Source organism: Lepidochelys kempii, chromosome 3 (assembly GCF_965140265.1).
Source record: "Lepidochelys kempii isolate rLepKem1 chromosome 3, rLepKem1.hap2, whole genome shotgun sequence".
Taxonomy (NCBI): domain Eukaryota; kingdom Metazoa; phylum Chordata; order Testudines; family Cheloniidae; genus Lepidochelys; species Lepidochelys kempii.
In genome coordinates this window covers 151,608,160-151,628,343 of record NC_133258.1, presented here as the reverse complement: position 1 = coordinate 151,628,343, position 20,184 = coordinate 151,608,160, and the positions used below count along the sequence as shown (strand labels likewise).

Below are 20,184 nucleotides of genomic sequence, written 5' to 3'. Positions count from 1 at the left end.
TTAGAGATACAAGCATTCAGTGTTTGGGGTTATCTTCCTTCACTGACAGCTCTGATGATGCAAGGAAGGATTTAAGTTATTATTGTACAACTTGGCTGATCCTGTTTTACATGTCCTCCAGTCAGCTAGAAAGGAGTCTACAAATTCCATCTATTTATCCAAATGGAAAAGATTGGCTGTTATAGAGAAAACAAAAACCTTGCCTCTGCCTCCCTTCAGTCATTATGGATAACTTTACAGGACTTCTCCACTTCAGGATCAAAGTTAGGAGTTTTTCTTAGAAATTTAAACATTTCATTAAAATACTGGACATTTTTGAGAAACCTATCATAACAATTTTATTAAAATATTTAAAAAAATATTCTGTCACCATCTTGAAGTGTGACTGTTGTTCTGACAGATCTAACAGAAGCCCCAGTAGATGTAGGCATCTCTCTGGAAATCCTTTTGGCCATGTCTATACTACCACGTATGTTGGCAAAACTTATGTCGCTCAGGGGTATGAAAAAATGCACCTGAGTGACATAAGTTTTGCTGGCATAAGTGGTATTGTGCACAGTTCTATGTTGGTGGGAGAGCTTCTCCTGCCAACATAGCTACTACTGCTCATTGGGGGTGATTTAATTATGTGGATAGGAGAGCTCTCTCCCATTGGCATAAAGCAGCTACATGGGAGAACTTACAGTGGCGCAGCTGGATCAGTACAGGTTAAAATGGTTACAGGTTAAAAAAAAGTCTGACAAGGATCAACAAAAGGCAAACACTGAAATAATATCTCAAGTGTGCTACATGATTCAAGCAAATCACATTGTTTCAACAAAGAGCAATGCATGACATTTATCAAACAGTTTCAAAATATCAAAATCAATCAGACACCTCTATGGACTGTGTAACCGTGCCTTCGTGGGTCACAACTGAGAATACCAAATTCAGAACAAACTGCTGAGATATAGGGCAGATACACCCCAAAACTGGAGGTTATTCTCCCATGAGTTATACCAAACCAGCAACAAAAGTAAACTTCTATTTCATCACACCGGCTAACAAGAAGTCAGAACAGCAGTTTCCTTAGGCATTCCAGTCCTTGTATCCCCATCAAAAACACTAGACTTAGAGATGAGTGGAATTTAATCAAATAAAAGGTTCCTCTGATCCCAAAGGAGCAGACACACACGCAGGTCAATGTACAACTGAGATCTTACCAATAATCGTGCTGTTGCCAATCCTTTAGTATCTAAAATCTAAAGGTTTATTTATAAAAAGAAAGAAAGGTGAGAGTTAAAATTGGTTAAAGGAATTAAGTACATACAATATTTGCAAAGTTCTTGGATCAGACTTGTAGCAGTGATGGAATAAACTGCTGGCTTAAGTCAAGTCTCTGGTTGCTTCCAAATCATTGGAAGCTCTTCAGTTCCTTGGTTAGAATGCCCCCATTAGTATAAGTTCATAGTCCAGAGGCTGGAGCAGGAAAGAGACAAAATGGAGATGTTTCCAGTGCCTTCTATCGCTTCTGCCATGTGGAGGGAAACCCACTCTTTCAAACAAAGCTGTGGGCACAGCTAGTGGAAAATTACAGGTTACAAGATAGTGTTTGGAGTCACATGGGCAAGTCACATGTTCACGCATGATTCCGCTTAGTCACAGTAGAAGTCATTACCTGTACCTCAAACAGCACGTTCACAGGAAAGTCCATTCAGGGTATGTGGGCAACTTCCATTGTGAGTTAAATGTTCCTTGATGAGCCACTAATTTGAATCGTCCCTTCAAGATGTGCAGGCTAAATACCTTGTGGGCGTTGCCCCAGGAACAAACATTTGAAATCCAGGTATAGAGCCAATACTCATAGCTTCAAATACAAAAATGATACATGCATACAAATAGCATAATCATAACCAGCAAATGATACCCTTTTTTTAAAGACACCTTGCTTGACACGTTTTGTACAAGATTTGTTGCAATTATTTAACAGCAGTAGCAGCAATGATCTCCATGATCATAGTTTAATCAGATAACGTCACACATTGCAGATCAGTCTGTCATTTTCTAGATTCAGACAGGGTACAATACAGGGAATTTGACGGAAGTATCTGAAGGCAGAATGTAATCTGATTTTATCAGTAAAACATTGCTTTCTAAGGACAAAGTTATGCCTATGAGTCTGAGCTCTGTGTATGAGTGATGAGAGATGTGTCAGGGGTCGGCTGGCAATACTCTGGGGTGTGATGCTACTGGCAAGAGTTAAAAGGGGCCACTTCTCCTAGAGACCATATCAGGGGAAGCATTGCCTAGCGGCGAGAGTCCAAGAAGCTGCTTCACCTAGCAGCAAGAGTGGGGAGGATAGGGGAACTGGGCCAGTCCTACTCACAGGGACCCTCAAAACAAGATACCCTGACACAGGGTTCAGGTCCCAGTACCCCCAAGTGTGTTCCCTGCATCATCTACCCTTGTTTCAGTCTCTCCGGTGGCATCTGCAGGGTTGGACATGAGGTCCCTCTCGTGTCTCTTCTGCTTCGTCTCTGGCAGCTCCTCTGCTGGCAACAGCAAGTCATCCCTTTCAGTTCCTGCAGTCGGTTGCCTTCCTGCAGTGCAGCTTGGAGGCTCGACCCCGGAGGCTTGGAGTCCAGGCATCCCCCAGCAGGAGACTGCTGCACACAACTGCTCTCCTCCTCAGTCAGCCCAGACTGAGCTGAGCTGCTCCCTTTTGAGTGCTCCCGCCACTGGGAGCATGCCCAGCAGGGATGAGGTGGCGTGGCCTCTTGGGCTAAAAATTGCTCTTTAACCCTGGCTTCGCCAATTTGGGGTTGATATAGCCATCACCAGGTGCTGGCCCAATTCAGGCTCCTAGACATCTTAGTGGGGTAAGGCAGGAGAGCTAGGGGTGGGAGAGGATTGCTCTGTGTACTCTGAAGTACAGCTATTACTGCTCCAACAATAAGCATCTTGTGTCTCCTTTTACATGTTCTTGTGACTGCACTTTATGCTAGGGCATGGGTCTCATTATATCTTCCAACCGAAATATTGAGCATCAGAAGGTAAGCTGTTTTCCTAGTCTAGTTCTCAAGGGACTGCTAGGCTGGAATTCTGCCTACTTGCTATCTGGGTATGCAGAGGGGAAAGAAGAGGCTCTGTATGCTTCTGCCTAGCCTCCTCCCGCCCCACTTACTCTGCTCAATGCTACGATTAATTTGCCTTAACCATATTATCTGTATAGAGAAAGCCTGAGAGGAGGGGAAATAGCATTTGTTACAGGAACCTCTTTTCTTTTTGCAATAACTGTCTCAGGACATATTTCTTGCTCTTATATCCCTCTAGAACTAATTGAATTATATTGCTTTAAAACAAGAAAGTGCTCAACATAGACCTGATCCAAAACCCATTGAAGTTGGTGGAAGGACTCCATTTTCAGTATTATATAGTGTCTTAGCTCACAGAGGCCCTAGAAACCACTAATTCCAGCCAAATTTTAATCTTGATTACTTCAGAAGAAAAAAGGACCTATCTAGGTTGAAGGAGCATTTGAAGAAGTGAAAGATTTCACTGATGGTAAGTTACTGTTTTGCCTCAGAAGTTTTGCCTATCTTCATTCCTCATACCTCACTCACTTTTTTCTGAACTTTCAAGGCTTTAAGAAGAGCAGTTAACAGCATTACATTACACATTCTTGATGAAAATAAATAAATAAATACATCCTGATTGTTTGTTTTTCATCAAAGGAAGACATCATTTTCCTTCATTGCTGGTACTGTTCAAAGGGGATAGAAAAGAGGAATAATCTTGGCGAATGCTGAATTAACAAGGACATGTTGGTTCTGAAATATCCCCTACCTGCTTTTACTCAGTATGATTATACGGCACATTGTTTGTGCTTAAATGATGATGATGGTGGTGAAAAGATCCAAAGTAATTACTCATGAAAATTCATCTGACAAACACCTCCAGGTTTTTCTGACAATCCTCTTGTCCCACTCTCACAAAAAACAAACAGAATCTTCCATGATCGTTACAACTTTTATATATTCCTTTCCTGTGAGAAGATTTGCAATAGAGTGATAGCGCTTGACATATTAATAAGAACATTTTTAAAAGAAAGAGAAATAGGGTTTATCCATGTAATCAGCACATATCACATAGGTGTTGCAGACAGTTAATGTTATTGTGGCACGACTTGGCCAGTGTGAGATTTGTGGGCAGCACTATCCTGGCATCCTTCTTAACCCTACTAAACAATCAACAAGGAAGTCTGCTAATATTTCTAGGTGAGGCATGCACCATCTAACCATTCCTCTACTACTGTCTATAAATATGTCTTTTATTTATTGTGGCAAGTGGCCCTTTTGCTAAGGAGGGCTGGACGTATCTTCCATCGGAGCCCACTATAACGTTGTGTCATCCTGCAGTGGTTACTTGACTGACATAAGGCATTGTTTCCTTGCTAAAGGATGGAGAGAACTGTCTAAGATGACCAAAAAAACTTATGAAGTTTGGGAAGAGGGATACGATTAAAATATGTACAATTTTATATACATTTTTTCTGTTTTTTCTGAAGTACACATTGACTATATGTGATTTCCCTTCAATCCAGCCATTATTAGTTGGTGAATTTCTTGTAGGCAATCAAGGGAAAGGTGGAATTTGAAGGAATTTGAAAAAAGAAAGGGCTTACGGATCAGTTTGAAGTAGGGTATTCCATTTGTAGGGGGGAGTATGGAATAAAGTATGGAAATAGTTGTGGGAGAAATTAATAAGTAGGTGGTCAAGGCGAGAATCATTGGTAGAGTGCAGAAGGTAAGAGGTGACTAACCAGCTTTATGTATCTGCTCTGAGAATTCTGAAAAGCCTGGAAGTAGAGGACAAGAGATTGATCTTGATGTTATGGAAAAGGAGTTGGAAGATGTTGGACAGGGGAAGAGGGAGCATGATCAGAAAGATGAGAAAGGAAGTTGATCTTAGTAGCTGTCTTTTGAATACATTGAAGAGAGGGGAATGAAGGTGTCAATGAAGCCAGAGAGGGGGAGGTAATAGAAATCAAGACTGGAGATAAGGACCTTTGACATGTTTTAACTATGTAAATAGAAAGAAAAGATTGGATCTCAGAAATGCTGTGGTAGATGGAGCAGCATTTTTGGACAATTTTTGATCTTGATGTGTGGGTCAATGAGATTCAATTTGGCCAGGACAATGAGCTAACACTCTTTTTTAAAATTTTGATTCTGGCATTTTTCCTGCATAATCTCAGTTTTCATTTAAAAATATAAATAGGGCTTGTCTACATGAACACTTTGTCTGCTTTGAAACAGGACTTGATCAAAGCATGCTAATGAATTGTTAATGAGTATCAGGAAGGTCCACACAGACAGAGTGCAGCAGGCGAGTGTGGGGTAGATTCACTCCACAACTAGCCATGAACTAGATGTTAATATAGACAAGCCCTAAGTCTCTTAGCCTTATAATTATGAAAATAAATCTTCAAAATGTGATCTGCATGTAACCAGTGCAATCGACACTCTGAAACAACAGCTCTGAGAAGTATGAACTGATCCATTCGTTTCTCTGGTGTGGTGACTCAGATGCCCAATGATAATTTAAATTAGCTATTACATTGCTAATCAAAACATATTAAAAATAAAAAAAGAGAGAAAGAGAGAGGGAGAGTGGAATGATTATATTATGAAGATATGCACAATCTGCTGTGACTGGCATCTCAGTTCGATGCCACAAATGGATGACACTTGGGAGAGTTTCACCAATTTTGTTCTCTAATCTCACCCATGGAACCAAAAGGCAAGAAAGGAGGAGCATATCACAAGGGAGTGTCTTGAGTCCCACTGAAGGTAAGCCAACTGTGCAGAGCCCGGTAGGACATCCAAGCCCTGTTCCCATACCAACAAGATATTGCCTCCCTTTCCCAGAGCAGCAGGGACCTATTCTCCTGTGGTGGTGGGTATGGGGCTAGGTAGCTTCCTCCCTGGCTCTTCTGGCTGCTGCTCCTCACTTTTCTGGAGACTGTCCACAGATTTGGGCAAACATCATGCATTAACACTGTAAGTCAAGCTTTTAAGCTTTTCTCCACTACCATGAAGGCTAGAAATATATATGTATTTATTTAAAAAATGAAAGCTGATAGTGTGATGCCATCACATAACTCTGGGAGCCAGGGACTTAATTACGTGCTTATTGTGTCTATGCCATAATCTGGACTTTCCTCTGGGCATCTCAAATTCCATTTATAGGGAGACAAGCTTGAGAAGACAATCAGAATCCAGTGGAGCACATGTGATAATATTTTGAATATCTGGACAAACTACAGTGAGTAGCATTTCAAGTGAGAAGAGATTAGAGTACTACTACATTTTACTTTCCATCTCAAGCCCTGGTCAAGGGAAAGGGCCTGGAAGATTACTCCCAGGCTAATGAGATCTGATATAGTGATATAGTGGTAACGACAACAGAGAATGTAGGGATGGTGAGGAATTTGGAGGTAAGAGCAAAAGTTCACTGTGGATTCATGTTTAGTTTAAATGGATGGCAAGACATCCAGGAGGAAATGTCAGAGAAATAGGCTGAGAACAAGGTCAGATCAGGAACATAAATAAAGATTTGTGAATCATCTACCTAATTGTATTGTAATTGATGCCTTGTGAGCAAATCACGAAAGATCACCCAGAGGGAGCAAAGGTAGAAGAGGAGGCAAGGATGGAATTCTGTTGGGATCTTTGCTGAGAGGGGTGGAGGAGGATCCATCAAAAGAGACACTGAAGAAACGACCAGAGAACCAGAAGAAGACAGAGTTACAAAAGCTGTGGAAGGACAAGATGTTGAGACAGAGAATACTACTGTGTCAAAAGCAGCAGAGAGGTCCAGGAAAACGAAGATAGAATAGAGGCCCTGAGACTTGCCACAACATGTTTTTTAAATACTTTAATTAGAACAGTGTCCAGTCAAGAAGAGAGTGGGAGACAAACCAGGTTGGAATGGTTCCAATATGGGTTAGGAAGAGATGGCACATTCAGTAGCTTTGAAAATGAGGGGAAGAATGTCAATAGGGCAGTCGTCATAGATGAGTGGTTCTTAACCTATTTACCACTGTGGGCCGCATATGCAGTTCTCTCCATGTTATGTGGGCCACATCCACACAATATATATACTACCTGTATGGCCGTGAGGATGTCACATGGGCTGCCGCTGCGTGCTGATTGGGCCACAGGTTGAGAACTGCTGTCATAGAGATAATTGGGGTCAAAAGATGTGTTTTGTTTTTTCTAAGGATGGTGAGATAAACATGTTTAATTTGTGAGAGGAATGATCTAAAGGAGATCAAAGTCTTGAGAGTAAGGATGAGAAGTCAGGAGGTGGCAGGGAATCAAAAGTACTTATTTGGTATTTATTATTAATGTTAGTATTGTTTTAATCCTTCAAATCTTCAGTGCTTATTTTTACTGTGCTAGGCCTGTTCAAATACCCACTATTTAATATGAAATCTTAATGAAAATATTAAAACAAGGATCACTTGCAAGCAGCTCTGGTATTCTCTTATTCTGTCGGGGTTTTTTGTAGAAAAGTGACAATAATGGAAGACCCTGATCAGAACATTCATCTGAAAAACCTGTCTCTTCAGCAAGCAACCAACGAGGAGGAAGCACTCAACCTTCTTTTTTTGGGAGACACTAATAGGATGATTGCAGAGGTAAGAATCAAGTTTACTGGTACAAATTTTATCTTAAAATAGTTATAAATATTCTCATATAACAACTGCTTAACCAGTGCAGAGGGCTGGCATGAAATGGTGGCTTCTTTTTGAACAGATGTCCATTGTGAAAATGGAATAAGCATGTTTCCATGTTCTGCACTTATGTTTGTCACTTTGTGAAGAGCTTTCAAATGTTTGGACTTTGTTTTTCTAAAGAGTATTTATTTGTTTCACTGTTTCAGAAATACCAGAATACTGTTTTTCTCTGTGCAGTTGGTACCTCACTGTCCAGTAAATATGTGACTCTGATTGGTTGTCAGCTATATAATAATTTATCATTGCAATTAAAACATAAATGCAGCCTTTTTGAATAAAAGCATATAGACTGACTTTTGGATATTATGTGTGTCCCACATGTATGCACATAAAAAGATCTGAACAATCATCATTTTATATGGCATTGTTAAAACTTCTTCCAGACGTACTGGCTTGCATTTGAAGTGGTTACAGTAACAGCTAACAGTCTCTGTATTTTTCCCCCAAATAATATGCATGTGTGGTGTGTATTACATGAGAAAAGAAACAAACACTGGTATGCTCTATGTTTACTGATATACTCTATGTTTACAAAAGTTTTTTTTCTCCTACTGATAATAGCCCACCTTAATTGATCAGTCTCGTTACAGTTGGTATGGCAACACCATTTTTTTATGTTCTCTGTGTGTATATATCTTCCTACTGTATTTTCCACTGCATGCATCCGATGAAGTGGGTTTTAGCCCACGAAAGCTTATGCCAAAATAAATTTGTTAGTCTCTAAGGTGCCACAAGTACTTCTTGTTGGGGTTTTTTTTTTTTTGCTGATACAGACTAACACGGCTACCACTCTGAAATCTATGTTTAAAATGAACATTAGTAGATATGCTAAGATGAGGTTGCTTTAATTGATTCTGCAAAATTCATGTAGCATAAGATATTTGTGTACATATTGTGGCCATTCTGAACTCAGAAACCTTCAGTTTTTCTCTCATATTCAGTAGTTGAAAATGAAATGTAGACATTAAAGGCATATTATAGTATCAGGGCACTGTCAACCCCTGAAATTATGAGATGTCTTTTCTGCTTCCTAGCAGCATACTCAACACAGCTATTTGCGTCTTAGGAATTGATAATTTATTCAAGGGGTCTGTTCTGAAAAGAAATCTTAGAATGTCAGAAAGGTACACAGTAAGTTAGTGAGGAGAAAAATAGTGAGAACATGTTTCACATCAGGAAACATTTAAATATATGAAAAAAATACAAGGTAGCCCTCAACCCCCTTTGACTGATATGTACACACCCACAGACTTAGAAAGGAACACTTAAATCCATAATGTGTTCATTCAAGAAGCTTACACTCTTGACTACAACAATGAGAATACTCTCATCCTGTAATTTGTTATAACATTGAAAAAACGTAGGAGGATCTGTCTTCATAATAATGGCAAATAAAGCTTCTATTTTTTTGGCACCTGAAAAGCAAAATATTTGGGCAGGTTTTTTATCACATGTTTTGGCTTCTGTAAAACAGTATGCTCTGGCCATTTTAAGAGTGTCTGTTTGTGCATGCGTGTGCATGGGTTTTTACCTGACTGACAGAATTAAATTTCTGGGAAGGAAGAGCTTACTGGGGGAAGGGAAAAGGACTTGGTAACCTAGTTTAAAAAAGTGATTACTAACTTCACATTTACAGAGAAAATTCAGAAGCTACTATGGTAACCAGAAAACATTTGCAAAACATAGTCCCAAGACCTGGTATACAAAATCAAGTTTTCCTTAGGGTTTATTTTCATGTACTCTGGTTGCAGCCAGCATTTTCAGGAAAAGTTATTAAGAAAAGATACATACTTGTTAGTCCAGAACATTAGAAACAATCCCCAAACCTCTACCGATATCCTTCATACAACTTAGTGTTTTCTTAAAGCTAGAAATGAGAACTGCATGTTAATTAGTGTTCTTGATCTCATAATTCTAAATGAAAAAGATGAACTGCTCAGAATTACTTGGAAAAATGCCAGCTGTGACTGAACCTCTGCTGGTTGAAATTACAATAAGTATCTTCATGTTACTTGCCGTACTACATATGGGAAGCACAATTTTCAAACTTGAGTGCCTTAATAAGATGTCCACATCTTTCAATGGCTGCTTTTTATCCACACTTTTTATCCTATATCAAGGACCATTTACTTGCACTTCAGTGATGATCTTCATGTCTAAATGTAAGATTTTGATATCCCATTTAGGAACCCAGGTTTGAAAATCAGGCTGTCTATGTTACTTGATGTAATAAACTGCATTGCTTACTCTTTAATTTTAAAGGGGTAGTTCTATTGACTTATTTGTTTATTCATAATCTTTCATTCATCATTGTGAAATGTATACACTGCTTTACAAACAGTGTTAGACATGTTCCCTACCCCAGTATGCTTACAATCTGATCAAGACAACACTCTGGGCAGCAGTTCAGGAAATAGAGCCTGTGTGGAAATTATTTGTGAAGAGAACAAGATAGGAAGGACTCATGGAAGAACTGGTTCTCTGGAAGAATTTGAAGAAAAGAGAGGATGCTTTGTGGAAAGGTTGTGGTAAAGTGTTCCAAGTGTAAAGGCAGCTGGAAGCCCAGAGGAGAAGAATGAGAGTAGCACAGGGGTGAGAAAAAAGAGTAAAGGAAATTGAAACAAAGAGGTAGGCCTGAGCAAGATTGTGTACAACTCTGATGGTGAGGACAGAACTCCAGTTTGATAGAGTAAGAGACTGGAAGCTAGTAAAGGTGTTAAAGGAGAAGGATAACTTGTTCTTAATGGTGAGGGAAGAAATGACTTTAGTAGTGGTATTTTGAGAGGCTGGAAGGAGAACTTACGTAATCAAGGAAAGAGAATTAATCAAGCCATGGTTAAGGCTGTTAGTAGTGGACATGGAAATGAGGAAAGGGTATATTTTTGGTGATATTAAAGAGGAAAATCATCAGGACTTACTAACAGACTGCCTTTAGGGAAAGTAGTACAGACAAGGGTCAACAATGACACTAATGTTGCAACCCTGGGAAACAGAAAGATAATGGTCTTATCAGTGGTGATAGGGAATGTGGTGAAGAAGGATTAGGAGGAAAATTGAGTTCAGTTTTGATGAGACAGAGAATGAGGCAGGACATTTTACCCCTAGAGAGAGGGGTAATGGTGGTGGTTGAGAATTAGGTAGGTCATTGGAATAAAAATAGTCAGTGATGCCACAGGGGCAGAAGATGTCGCCAAGAGAGAAAATATAGACAAAACATTCAGGCTTACAACTGAGAGAGACAGGTGAAGATAAGAAATCACCAAAGGTCATGATGAAGGAGCTAATAATGAAGCTTCATGAAAATCATAAAGAGACAGAGTCATGGAAGCCAAGAGAGGGGAGAAAGCAAAAGAGAAATCAAGGAGGATACAATTATAGGAGTGTCCCTCTGACTTAGCTAGGAGAAGGTCACTAGTGACCTTGGTAAGAATGAATTGTAGTGGGAGGAGGTCAGATTTGGGGACAATCAAAGAGATATTTGCTAGAGAGAAGATCTCAGCCACAAATATAGATATCATGCTCAGGGATTTTGATGACAAGTAGGAAAGAGAAGGGAGATAGGAAGGTAGTTGTTGATGGTGAGGGTTGGGGATGAAGGAAAATATCTCTACTCCTCTAATCTAGGGGATACAAGAACATACCAGAATCTAGAACCAAGACAGAGGAAAAGAGCAATTAAGTATCTTAATTATGGCTATGTCTACACCAGGGATGGGCAAACTTTTTGGCCCGAGGGCCACATCGGGGTTGTGAAACGGTATGGAGGGCCGGGTAGGGAAGGTTGTGCCTCCCCAAACAGCCTGCCCTGCCCATCCACCCACTTCCTGCCCCCTGACTGCCCCCCTTAGAACTCCTGACCCATCCAACCCCCCTGCTCCTTGTCCCCTGACCGCCCCCTCCCGGGACCCCCCACCCCTAACCACCCCCCGGAACCCTACACCCTATCCAACCCCCCCTGCTCCCTGTCCCCTGACTGCCCCAACTCCTATCCACACACCTGCCCCCTGACAGCCCCTCGGGACTTCCACGCCTACCAACACCCCTTGCTCCCTGTCCCCTGACTGCCCCCCGGGACACCCGTCCCTAACTGCTCCCCCAGGACCCCACCCCCATCCAACCGCCCCTGCTCCCTGCCCCCCACAATCCCCTGGGACCCCGCCCCCTATTCAACCCCAACCCCATCCAACCGCCCTGTTCCCTGTCTCCTGACCACCACCGCCCGAAACTCCGCCCCATCCAAACAACCCCATCCCCTGACTGCCCCCTGGGGCCTCCTGCCCCTTATCAAACCCCTCCTCCCCCCTTACCCTTACCCTTACCATGCCGCTCAGAGTGGCAGGACAGGCTTATTTGAAAGTGTGGGAGGTGGGCGGGCGGAAGCCACGCTGCCTGCGCTGTGGCATTGCTGTGAGGGAGGAGGGACAATGGGGGAGGGGTTGGGGTGAGCCTCCCTGGCCAGGAGCTCAGAGGCCGGGCAGGATGGTCCCACGGGCTGGACGTGGCCCGCGGGCCATAGTTTGCCCACCCTTGGTCTACACAACACAGTTGTGAAGTTGGCCCATGCCAGCCAACTTGGGCTCATGGGGCTCTGGCTGTGGGGCTATTTCATTGGCTGTGTGGTCTTCCAAACTCTAGGACCCTGCAGGATAAGAAGGTCCCAGAGTTCCCTCACCAGTGGCTGCATGGAGAAGAAAGTTGATATTTGATTATGAATACAAATTATGGTCCCTGAGTGGTGCCATGAAATTTTTTAATTGAAGTGTTTGAATCAGTCCCATCTTCTCAGCTGTCCTCTCATTACTTCTCCTACATTCCCAAGAGCAATTCTGATATGAACCAGGAGAATGCTGGATAGCTGCTGTCTCTTCTCTACTGCAGCTGCCCAAAAGCTCTCTTTAAGGCCTGCTGCAGCACCAGGATAGAGGAGAGTAGTGCCTGCTTCCCTGACAGTCTGTGTAAGCCCTAGGAAGGGCAGAAGAGCTTGACTGTCTCTGCCAGAGCCTAGAGCAGTATCTGACAAAGGATGCCTCTCTTCCCACACACAGTAACCCAGGGTGCAGCCATGAGAAGGGAAGAAGCTAGATCCCAGTGCCACCAGTTATGGTTCTCTGATTTTCTGCTATAGTCTAGGTTAGAACAACCTTTGAGCTGCTCTAACATGTGCCAACTTGACATACGGTCTCCAAAGTAATAGCCATAGCACAACATGCTCCAGCCATTCTGCCTACTTACCGCTAGACACCCTCTGCACCCAGAGCTGTGGGAAGGGAAATGGAGGAACCATTTATGCCATCTCTATGCATAGGAAGTCCTTAGGTTAGCATAGAGAGCTGGAGGTTAAAGCATAGACCATTCTGGTAATTCCAGAGCAGTCCACCAGCCAAGCTGTTGTGAACTCCATTTTCAGGCTTTCAGCATGTCTCTCTGACTTCCTTTCTTAGTCAGTTCCCAGGTGAGTGAGCCTGCAGCTTCTTCCAGAAGCCAACTCTTATCCCCCCGCCTCACACCTCTCAGTCCTTTGTTCTCAAGCTGGGGTCTCTGCTCTGCTTCCCTCCTCCCTCTGGGTAATTGGTTGCTAGGTGTCAGTGTCTGGTGATTGGGCTTTCCATTGTCTTCTCATATTTTCCATTGATATGCGTTGGCCTCAGCCAGTCCTTTTTAATGACCCATTCAGTCCAGTCAGACAGCTAGGTTACACACACACACATTTGATTTAAATCACTAGTCAGGAAGACTCGATTTAATCATGGATTTCTACATAAAAGTGCATTTTTGTTGGTTATTATAACCTTAATACATATTCTTCACAACTCAGAGATAGATGTAGGTTTCAGTTGTAGAAGGTACACACTATACATTTTTAAAGTGATTTATTTTGAAAACTTTCCAGAGTAGTTTTACAGCTATATCAGAAAATGAATGATTGTTTGGTTATTTCATTTACCAAAGGTAATTGAAGCAGATATTTATGAAGTCATTGGGAGGTGAACTATCTCCAGTTCAACAGGTTAATCATTAATATTTGGAGGATTTTCTTGCCATGCTGTATTAGGAGGAGAACATCACCAGACAGACATTTACATTGCTTTATTTAACTAAAACAACAATGTTATGTATTCTGGAATTTTTTCTTCAACAGCAAACATATAATATTTTAACAAAACAAGCATATGAATTTTTGAATTTAGTCAAACATTCAAGTGTTTTAAAATCAGGTTTGTTTTTTGTTCAACTTGTTTTTAACTAAAATAGTTAAATGAATTTTTTTTTTAAACCAAAAATTAAATCGACTATGTCAGCCAGGTCAACAGGAGAAACTTAAAATAGTGGCTTCTGCCGCTAAATCAGTCATCTTCACTTTCATTTTCTGTTTGTTCATAAGCTGGAAAAGAAAAACAAGCTTTCCTGCTTTTTCAGGTCCCAAACGATTTCTCACTTTGGAATGGATTAGTCCAAAGGAAGAAAATATTCTTTCTACACCGGCAGAAGAAGCTACTGCTGTTAAAAGTGAGATTATCACTTCAACAGTCTCTGAATCCAAGTGCTTAAGTGACTTCCACCAGTTCACTGGTGTGGCTTTCTTTAAAACATCATCAGCAAACATATTTCTTGAATGGTTCTTATTCCCAATCTGGGTCTCTTTTACGGCCTGCTGCCATTATAGGTTTTCCCTTCAAGTGAGAGAATGGTCTGGTAGATCTCAAATCAATGAAGGCTACGCTCAGAAAGACCTCAAGACTTCTGGAATATGCTGCTCAAACAGTTTCACTTTTGTTTCTACTGCCTGTCCCTCCCTCTCCTTGACCTCAGGCGGCTCAACAAATTTATCAAAAAGCAAAAGTTCAAAATGGTTACCCTCACCACCAAAATCCCAGCACTGGAGCAAGGCAATTGGTTTTCAGCCCTTGATGTATAGGACAACTATTTTCATGTGCCTATACATCCGGCCTACAGACATTTCCTTTGTTTTACCCTCGGCTCGACACATTTTCAGTACAGGGTGTTACCCTTCGGCCTATTCACTGTCCCCCGTGTTTTTTCCAAGATCCTAGCCGTAGTCACTGCCTACCGCAGGAAACAAGGGGTCATAATTTTTCCTTACCTCGACAATTGTCTCCTCAAAGCCTCAACGTTCGATGAAGCGCTTTGATTCATGCAGTTCACTGTTGATTGTTTCCTATCCCTCAGCCTACAAATAAACAAAAACAAATCCACATTATATCCTACCCAGCACCTGGAGTTCATAGGAGCACATCTCGATTCTCGGAGGGGAATAGCATCTCTCCTGCCCGATCACTTCAACACCATAAAATTATTGGCAACGAAACTCCGCAATAGTCCTCAGGTCACCGCTCGAGCTGTCTACAACTACTAGGTCACATGGCCTTGTGCACTTTCGTGGTCCAAAACGCTCGACTATACATGAGGTGCTTCCAAGCTTGGCTGACCACGGTGTACAGACCGCATGTGCACACTCTAAACAAGCCTCTATCCATACCTTTCAGAGTCAAAGACTCTCTCTTATGGTAGAAAGTTCCCTCCAACCTCTGTTCTGGAGTCCCCTTTCTTCAGGATGCTCCATCCCTCATAATGACTACTGATGCATACCTCACAGGGTGGGGTGCACACATGTCCCACCACACAGCCCAGGGGCTGTGGTCTTCAACCGAATCCTCCCTGCACATAAATGTCCTAGAACTTGGAGCCATATGCAATGCCTGCCATCACTTCCTCCCATTAATCCGGAACCAAAATATACGGATAATGACAGACAACATTGCCTGCATGTTCTATGTAAACAGGCAGGGAGGGGCTCACTCTCACTCACTTTGCACAGAAGCCATGAAGCTCTGGAATTGGTGCCTTGTGAACAACATTGAGATATCAGCCACCTATCTTCCCGGAGCTATGAATACCACAGTGGATGAATTAAGCAGACGCTTTCCCTGGGATCACAAATGGGAGATAAATGAGACGATCATCCACAACATATTCCTCATATGGGGCTACTCAACCATAGACCTTTTCACAACTGCGAAGAACATGAAATGTCCTGAATTTTGCTCCAGAGTGGGACTGGGCAAACATTCCCTGGGAGATGAGTTCTTGATGCCATGGCACCGGGACTTGCTATATGCTTTTCCTCCAATACTGGTTTTCCACAGAGTTCTAACAAAGATACGGACAGATTGTGCCATGGTAATTCTGATTGCCCCGTCGTGGCCCAGACAACCGTGGTTTCTGTTCCTCACCAGAATGTCGGTCCGCCCAACAATCTCGTTGCCCCTAACTCCGAACCTCCTATCGCAGCAACACGGCCGATTTCTTCACCCCAAGCTGTCCATGCTTCACCTCAAAGCGTGGTTCCTACGTGGTTCTCCCAAAACAAACTAGCATGCTCTGGGCAGGTTCAATGAGTGCTCCTACATAGCAGAACACAATCTACTCGCATCACCTATCTCCGTAAGTGGAAGCGATTCACACAGTGGTGTTCACCTAAACAACTTCTTTCTACTTCTGCACCTCTTCCGATCATACTTGATTACCTGTTAGACCTCAAGCAATCGGGCCTTTCTTTCAGCTCCATCAAAGTCCACTTAGCTGCTATTACAACTTTTCATGACAAGATCGACGTTACCTCTGTTTTTGCTCATCCAATCACCAAGCGTTTTCTCAAAGGACTCCAATCGCTATACCCAGACATTAAACCTCCTACCCCTTCGTGGAACCTTCACTTAGTATTATCCTGCCTGACTCAACAACCATTCGAGCCCTTAGCCACTTGCTCCCTCTTACACCTCTCTATGAAAACAGCATTCCTGGTGGCAGTCACCTCCACCAGATGGGCAGGAGAAATAGCAGCTCTCATGGCAGACCCACCGTATACACTGTTTTTTAAAGACAAGGTTACCCTCCGATTACACCCCAAATTCCTTCTAAAGGTGCATTCGTCATTCCCCATCAATGAGCCTGTCAAGCCTTCCTTCCCCCTCTGAACTCTAGGGTACAGATGTGGGGACCTGCATGAAATACCCCCTAAGCTTATTCTTACCAGCTTAGGTTAAAAACTTCCCCAAGGTACAAATTTTCCCTTGTCCTTGAACCCTATGTTGCCACCACCAAGCGTGTTAAACAAAGAATAGGGAAAGAGCCCACTTGGAGACATCTTCCCCCAAAAAATATCCCCCCAAGCCCTACACCCCTTTTCCTGGGGAAGGCTTGACAAAAATCCTCACCAATTTGTACAGGTGAACACAGACCCAAACCCTTGGATCTTAAGAACAATGAAAAAGCAATCAGGTTCTTAAAAGAAAAATTTTAATTAAAGAAAAAATAAAAGAATCAACTCTGTAAAATCAGAATGGTAAATACCTTACAGGGTAATCAGATTCAAAACATAGAGAATCCCTCTAAGCAAAATCTTTAGTTACAAAAAGATACAAAAACAGGAATATACATTCCATTCAGCACAGCTATTTTACCAGCCATTAAACAAAAAAAAACCTAACACATATCTAGCTAGATTGCTTACTAACTTTTTACAGGAGTTCTGAAGAGCATTCCTGATCTGTTCCCGGCAAAAGCATCACACAGACAGACAGACCCTTTGTTCCTCTCCCCCTCCAGCTTTGAAAGTATCTTGTCTCCTCATTGGTCATTTTGGTCAGGTGCCAGCGAGGTTATCTTAGCTTCTTAACCCTTTACAGGTGAAGGGGTTTTGCCTGTGGCCAGGAGGGATTTTATAGTTCTGTATTCAGAAAGGTGGATACCCTTCCCTTTATATTTATGACAGAGCCGATACACCTACCAACTTTTTCCTAAACCACATGCAAACTCTTTTGAATTCACCATGTATAAGTTAGACGTACGCAGGGCTTTATCCTTCTATTTGGATAGAACCAAGCCCTTTAGGAACTCTTCTAGACTCTTTGTCTCCATCACGGAGTGTTCCAAAGGGATACCTATTTCTACCCAGAGACTTTCAAATTGGATTTCTGAGTGTATCCGGCTGTGCTATCAGATAAAGAAAGTGACGCCTCCAGCCAGCATCAGAACTCACTCCACTAGATCTATGGCTACCTCCATGGCCTTTCTACGCAAAGTTCCCCTGGCTGACATCTGTAAAGCCGCCACTTGGTCTTCTGAGCACACATTTGTTAAACACTATGCCCTTACTCAAGGACCTCTCTTTGATACACGATTAGGCAGAGCTGTATTATCTACTGCATTCCTACCAAATTCGAAGTCCCTACCTCCTTGAGATACACTGCTTTTCAGTCACCTAGAGTGGAGCACTCACATGGACATCTCTCGAAGAAGAAGAAGGAGAAGAGGTTACTCACCTTGTGCAGTAACTGACATTCTTCGAGATGAGTGTCCCTGTGGGTGCTCCACTCCCCACCCTCCTCCTCTCTACTTTAGAGTTGGGGTAGCCTCTGTTGTAGAGGAGGAACTGAGGAGACCGGTCATGCACGCGTACTATTAAGGTACACTCAGAGCAGGCGGGCAGGCTCTGCGCATGCGTGACCGGTGCGAGTACTGCTGTAAAAATCTCAGAGCAAAGGCACAGGGATGCACCAACACCTAGAGTGGAGCACCCACAGGGACACTCATCTCAAAGAACGTCAGTTACTGCACAGGGTGAGTAACCTCCTCTTTGTAGTCCATGTGGTTGTAAAAGAAAGATTGAAAATATGTCCTAAATATGACGTGAAGGTTTTAAAAAGGTAAATAAAAGTATATAAAAGCAAAAAAAATTATTATTTTTATAACTCTTAATTAAGCCAATATCATGATCTTCATAGAATATCAGGGTTGGAAGATCACCTAGTCCAACCCCCTGCTCAAAGCAGGACCAATCCCCAATTTTTGCCCCAGATCCCTAAATGGCCCCCTCAAGGATTGAATTCACAACCCTAGGTTTAGCAGGCCAATGCTCAAACCACTGAGCTATCCCTCCCCCTCTCCATCTTGGGAGGGGGAGGCATGGCTGAATAATTTCTAAACTCTTAAGGTTGGCAGTTCTTTGATTGCTGTTCCTAGACCTTTTTTAAAATAATACATGTGGCCCTCAGGCTGAAAAGTTTAGACACCACTGGTCTATGTAGTTCTTTATTGGATTTTGTGTTTCTCTAAACTTAAAAAGGCTAAGATAAAGTCAGTAATCTTCCAAGAGCATGCACAAGTTTTAGAAATCTCAATTCTTATTTTGTTAAATTAGATCAATATGCCTAAACGCTGCAATTACAAATAAATCCAACTTTTGTTTTTCTCAAATGAAAAGTTAGTCCACTTTAATAAGGAAGGAAATGTTTCAATACATGGTTTTATTACTCTAACTCTCAGTTGTTTGAATTTGGAAGACAGTACTTACACAGTATTGTTCCATCACTTAACATGTTTGAGGCACCCACGCGGGAGGTGTAAACAGCAGGGGGTTGGCAACGTTCACTTATGTTGTTTCAATAGAAAATAAAGCTTTAAAACATTTAAAGATGGCTGTGGGGACATACTTGTGACATCCGTGTTAGACTCATTCCTCTTCTAGCTAATTTTATTGTCAGTGAATAGTCTCCTCTGGGCCACTACACTGTTGGGAGCACCATCTTTTGAATGAGACATAAATATTGGACCCTGACACTTGATGATCATCTGAGATTAAAGGGCACTTTTGGCAAGAATTGGCATGTTATCCCTGTACTGGCCACATTCCAAACTGAGTTATGACTTTCTGCCTCCCTAAATTCCTCTTTGGCTGGCACAGAATGGCATTCACATGTCAAACAGCCATGACTTCATTTCAGTGAGTAATAGAACAATTACTGTTACATACATACTGCATTGAACAATCTTGAAAGTGTTTTATGATTTTTATGGATAAAGAGCGCTGTATAAATGTAAAGTTGAATAATAGTCTCCTAGTGGATTAATAAAGATTTTGCATCATGGTCTTACTGTTAAGTCTTATTCTGAATGAGGGCACTACTACATTAAGTATGACAAGGTAATTTTTTTTAAAGCAAAGTGAGGGATTGCTTTAAAAATCAGGAACAAATGAAAAATATATTTGGTCTGATATCTTCATGTCAGATACCTAGAAAGACTCCTTTCAGTCTGCAGCTTCAAGTATATCTCCTATATTTAATGGTAAATAAGTGACGTTACCTAGACTTTTCTTACTGATGAACATGTAGCCGAGGTTTACTTATATTTGTTCACAATAATTCATTGTAAGGTTGCAATTACACCTTCAACTGTGTAAGACCACTATTGCCAGTATAACTGCATTCCTTGTTATATGTTGCTGCCGCATAAAATGGGTTTCTTTTCTATTTTAACTGTGGAGAAAATAACAATTTCTTAATAATGAAAAGGAGTACTTGTGGCACCTTAGAGACTAA

At 41.9% G+C, this 20,184-nt stretch overlaps 1 protein-coding gene across 1 annotated transcript in view; it reads left to right on the top strand.

Moving 5' to 3' along the window:
- Nucleotides 1-20,184, top strand: part of KIF6 (kinesin family member 6) — a 286,955-nt gene that overhangs the window by 50,606 nt on the left and 216,165 nt on the right. The window contains exon 6 of the mRNA XM_073338562.1: nucleotides 7,555-7,684. Within this exon, the coding sequence (XP_073194663.1) occupies nucleotides 7,555-7,684 (130 nt within the window). The remainder of the gene's footprint in view (nucleotides 1-7,554; nucleotides 7,685-20,184) is intronic.